Source organism: Chenopodium album, chromosome 10 (assembly GCF_948465745.1).
Source record: "Chenopodium album chromosome 10, dcCheAlbu1.1, whole genome shotgun sequence".
Classification (NCBI taxonomy): Eukaryota; Viridiplantae; Streptophyta; class Magnoliopsida; order Caryophyllales; family Amaranthaceae; genus Chenopodium; species Chenopodium album.
In genome coordinates this window covers 62,365,798-62,371,453 of record NC_137843.1, presented here as the reverse complement: position 1 = coordinate 62,371,453, position 5,656 = coordinate 62,365,798, and the positions used below count along the sequence as shown (strand labels likewise).

The window sequence follows — 5,656 nt, the reverse complement described above, 5'->3', positions numbered from 1 at the left end:
ATGTTTAGGGTTTGGCTAATAGTCCATTGTTTTGTAGAGGTGATAATTGGGTCGTTATGAGTCAGTCCTTATTGAGTGTAGTGATGACAGATGAGTCATTTGGTTTTGTTTGTGGTAGAGTCAATTAGCTTACTATGAAAAAGTAATGGCTTTTCAAATCTACATCGGGTATGCTCAGTGTTAGTTATAATGCAGTATGAATAATGGCATGATAATGAAGTTGGTCTATCCACCACCATAGGTGACATTTGATCTTATAGTCAGTAGTTAAAGCCAAGCTCACCAGTGTTAATCAATGGTATTACGGAAAGAAATTATACGGAATTTTATTAAGAGTGTCTTAATGCAAGTGGTAATGTTATCCATCTCGTTTTTCTTAAATTTTCACGATCATCTCATGTACAAGTACAAGATAAAATAATTTGATGATTAGGAGATAGAACGAAAGAGTGAGCGTCTGTAAAGTAGCTTTTGGGTGTAACACGTATAGCGTGTGAAATTTATTATCATTATCGTCGTTAATTAATCTACTAATTTGTCACTAGAATCATGTACTATTAATCTACTATATGAGTCAATTTTGAAACGACTATTACTGAAGTTCTTTAAAGCAGAACCGGATAGAATTTTGTCAATTTGTCAGATAACAGTTAGCCTCTTTTCAAATTCATCAAAAGAAAACTTTTTTTTGCATTTGAGATCAACTAGATTTGAAGATAGACTTGATAACTTTCCCCTGAGATAATATTTGAATCAAAACTTCCGGGCAAGCAGAGCATTGGCGTGCTGATACCGAGCAAAAACCACTGCCAAGTTAGCATTAGAATCATTCAAGTAACTCGATGTTTGGTTGTCTAAGAGGAACCGTTAGGATATATAGAACATTGTTCTTGTTCTTATTTTGAAGTTTAATACTCCCATTGTGGTACAGAATCTTTCATGGAAGAAACAACCACTAGAAGCAAGCGATATCAGGTAAGATTACATATGTTATTCCACCTTTTAAAATATTGCACTTGCATAATCCGTCTAAATACACCAAGAAATACAACATTAACTTTGAACATTACCCTGAGACCTAATGATATTTCCTCTCTCTCTCTCTCTCTCTCTCTCTCTCTCTCTCTCTCTCTCTTTCTTTCACAAGTTACAACATTGGTTTCAATCCTCTTGATTTTTCCCTTACCCTCCTAAGGCTCACAATATCTGCAATCTTGGCCATCGGCTTTACAAGATGTCGTCAAGCATAGTGGAGAGCAGCAATCCTCGGACAAATTCACACTTCCTAGCCTTCTCTTCATGCTCCTTTTCAGAAAGCATAGAATGCTGGGAACTGCATATTATGCAATTACTAGCATGAAACTCATTTCATAATCTCTTAACAAACAAATACAGATTTTTAATGTAATGCACGGAAGCTCAAATGGTAATCTCATGGAATGCAGATGGAAGCTGAAAAAGAGAGTTGGAGTTGATAAATAATTTGTATACATCTAATTTCATTTACTATACCTTTTTCAAATATAAAGGTCTAGCTTTCTATTTTGATCAGCCAGCTTAAATTTCTAATACGAGTCAAAAATGAGATTCCTCTTTCATTTGCTTACAATGCCATCCATACAAACAATTCAGAGGAGCATTGAACATTCATACATATCTTATGTTCTTAATTTACTGCAGTTTTCGTATCAGATTTCCTAGCACATTTATGTCTTCTTTAGCCAATGATCAGTCAATCACAAGGTGAAGTGATTTTTCCTATGCTATAATTCTCACAAAGATTTAAACCCAAAAAATGAAGCACGCAAAGCATATATAACTTGACAAGGACAAAGATAGATGTTATCAATTTTCACTCGCTAAATATGTTCTACGAGTTAAGACTGTTAATAGTCATTTTTACAATATAACAGCATGTTTAGTCTCCAGAAAGAATGCGCAAATAATGCATGCACAATGGCAACACACAGCTAAGAGCAACCAAACATGTTACTTTGTCCCACTTTAATGAGATAAAGGTGGAAGGCTTGGCTAACCAATCACAACAGGTTTTAAGCAGCTACATAATGAATTATTTAATTCGGAAAAAAATGTGTAGCACAATACACAGTTATATGGGTCCTCCAGAGGACCTGTAGTGCTTATTAAACATCTGGCAAATAATGTGATGGTCTCCAAAGTTGGCACAAGATCACAATCCAAAACTAATTATGCAGAAGGAAAGGTCTCTTTTTTTTTTTCATGATTCATAGTATTACAAAGAAACAACATGATTATAGGCGCTCAAGCGTCGTATCAGGATATTTAATGGCTTTTCATTATCCTTTCCCCATTTATTTGTGAGGTGGGGTTGGGGGGTGTCAGGGCATTGTGTTACATCATTCAGAGCATGAGCAAAAACCAATACTAATAAGCATTACTTAAAAAATGTATATGACAATTAAATGGTTTATCTTACCTTTCAATTGTTTCCTCCACAGCTTGTGGAAGTGGGCTTGTTTCCTTAGAAGAACAAGGTTCTCCCTTTCCTAGTTCTTCTGCAGAGGAAGAGCTGTATATAAGTGAGGACAAGAGAGGATCAGGGTCTGGATTGGACGAAGAAAGAGTGAAAGAGGACCCTCCGAAAAGGGATTGCCTATTTCCTTCTCGCAACTCCTTCCTCAATATGCTAAACATTGAATTTGGAACACCCCTGCGCAACCTCCTTCTGCGCTGAACGTAATCTTCTAGTCAAGGAAACACAATTAATCACAACTTAACTTCATAAAGGGGGCTTCAAAGGAGATAACAGCCAATAGCAAAGATGAAAATATTCCCACTAGATAACCCAATCTGTCATTGTAGTAATAAGGTAGAATTTATCAAACAAACGACACGCTTATATATGAAATTTCAATAAAATGGTTCCATACTCAGCTAATCCACTTTTAAATTATGGAGACTGCATTGGTCAAAACTACAAAAGAGCTTACTTCCGACAAAATGAGATTAAAACTTACTGAAGCTAATGAGGTCGCAAAGTTAGAAGTTAAGCTTCGATTTAGGCATGAGAACAATCTAATGACTAAAAACTTGAGCAAAATATAGCTACAGAAAAATATCCAAAGCCGCATTGAGGCAAGTAGGCTCCAAAAGTGATATAGGCTACAATCAAGTCCAAGTATTTTAGCAGTAGTCAATTTTGGTTTTGTTGTAAATGAAAAAACACAGATAAGCAATTTCAGACTATCACTACATGTACACCTAGAAATCAAAAATCTTCCTTCAAAAAAAAACCTACAAAGGGCTAATTGTTCTAGTCTCTACCATGGAAAAGAGAATTATGTTTCTGAGAGAGAAGTGCCACACATCACAGAGACCTTATGGAACACAAGGAAAAATCAAAATTATCAATCTATGAATCAAACTTCAAAAAACAAATTAGAAAAAACAAAAAACAAAAAAAAGGATATCTTCAATATATTTCCATGCTGCATTGTGATGTGACCAACCATGTCCATTCCTACCCTCTTTGCACAGACAGGGCAAACCTGCAAGAAGTAAAGCAATCATGTGCATTAATTCAGTATCAAATAAAGCCAGAAGTAGTTATGTATTTAGAAGGCCACACATGTTTCACAAAGATCCTCATTAAGAAATCCCTGTGAAAACTACAATAGTAATGAAAATATGATCCCTAATAACCCATATACAAGAAAACGTAGATCAGTCTAGCAGCTTGTCAAGCAGACAATTGACCAAATATTTCTCATTCGCAAAAGGGGAAATTCATGACATTGCATATCTACTCAGAAAGCAGAAAGCAGAAAAGGCAGAAAAGGAAGCATACCATTACAAGAGACAAGCTAGGGAAAACATTTGTCCGACACATAATTATCCAAATGTTATGCATTCACTAACGGAAAAAAAAAAGCCTAAAGTTTTGTCAAATATATATCACAAGACCACAAAACCCGTGACGACCTCCAGTATCGTAATGTCACTCAGGTCATGAAGGGCTATAATTGTATCACATCCAACACGTTTTTCATGCCAAGGCATTATAGTATACCATGATACCAGTACATGATAACAAAAAGCTTCCCCATTTGAACTCGCATGCTAATTAACATACCTAAGATTGAAGACATATACATGGGTGGGACATCTATGCAATCCAGTTCAATTCGACACCAATGATCCAATAAGTGTCATAGAAACACCAACACCTATCTTCATAGATTTGTACAGCAAAAGGGTGTAAAATGACATCATGCTCCACAAACGATCCATAAAACGAGCAACATGATCTATGATTCTCACAAAACCTTACAATGAAGCCACAACCCTACCATGAACGAAACCCACATGAAACCCCAGCAACAAAAATTCATGTAAAGGTCATAGCTTTAAGTAACTTTTAATAAAGATGCACATGTATGGCGTAATGCAAAGCTATTGAACGCTTCGAATCTATGATAAAAAAGCTAAACTAATATATCCACAATGGACAAACAAGTCCCAAGTAGTTAAAGGAATATACTAGTTTACTAAAAAAAATTACAGATTAACAACGCCTTAATTATATGCTATACTATGATGTAATGTTAAGGATAATTACCCCATTCTTCAACTCCACTTGATGTTCTTCATCCATATGGCAAAACAACCCCACGATATCGAACTCATCAGCACAAAATGGGCATGAAAACTCTTGTTTGTAATCATCTTCGACCTCTAAATCATCACCTCCCAAATAAGCCTCTGTTTCAAACCAAATTTCCCAAAAGTTTATTCCATTAGATCATCAATTTCAGCTTAATCTCACCAACCCCAGAAAACCCTCTTCAAAATTATACCAAATCATCACAAAAACATGAAATTCAACAACAAAAAATGCCTCAATTCATCAACTTTTCCTAAAATGGATAGAAGCCCAATTTGAGAAAATAAGCAAAGCAAATAAAAAGATAAGATTTTTCGCCTAATTTCTCAACTGGGTCCCCCCACAAACCCTAAAAAACTCCATCGTTTCTCACATTTCAAGGCAACTAACAAACAAAAATTGGGGATAAAATAAAAAATTGCAGAAAACCCAGAAAAATAAAAACAACCCCAGAAATAAAAACTAACCAGATCGAAGTTGGTAACGTCTGAAAGATGATGATGAAGAAGAAGAAAGACGAGAGCTCCATAGATCACCACCGTCCATTTTTTTGATCTTCTTCTCTTTAGATGATGATGAAGAAGATGATCAAACAATAACCCAGAAAAATTCACTTAAAATTTATTCAGAAAATCAGATAAATTCAACAAAAAGGCACCTGCTTTGTTGAAAATTATGGGAAATTTTTTATCAATTTTTTGTGGGTGAAACCCTAAAAAAATTGTGCAAAGGAGAGATGAAATGTCCAGGAAATTGAGGAGGAGAGAGAATGAGCTGAGGCAACAACACTCTCTACCGACCTTCCTCTCTTTCTTGTATGAGGTACAGATAATTTATACAGTCACTTTTACAAGAATATTTGCCCTTTGTTTTTGATATATTTACTCTTTTGCCATTAACCGCCTTTGCTTTTCCTACCTACATTATTTATGCAGACGTTAATTAGGCTCTATTCTATTCCATTACAAAAACGAGAAATTATTTGTCTCGAAGAGCATCCAGGATAGTTGA

The 5,656-nt window shown here is 35.3% G+C and overlaps 1 protein-coding gene across 1 annotated transcript; it reads right to left on the bottom strand.

Moving 5' to 3' along the window:
* Positions 1 to 969: 969 nt before the first annotated feature.
* LOC145562864 (protein DEHYDRATION-INDUCED 19 homolog 4-like) lies at positions 970 to 5,449 on the bottom strand. Its single transcript, XM_081623285.1, has 5 exons — positions 5,113 to 5,449; positions 4,601 to 4,743; positions 3,453 to 3,530; positions 2,459 to 2,718; positions 970 to 1,333 (listed from the first exon to the last, which is right to left on the bottom strand). The coding sequence occupies exons 1-5, from the start codon at positions 5,189 to 5,191 to the stop codon at positions 1,228 to 1,230; spliced, it is 666 nt and encodes a 221-aa protein (XP_081479411.1). The 5' UTR covers positions 5,192 to 5,449; the 3' UTR covers positions 970 to 1,227.
* Between the last annotated feature and the right edge of the window lie 207 nt (positions 5,450 to 5,656).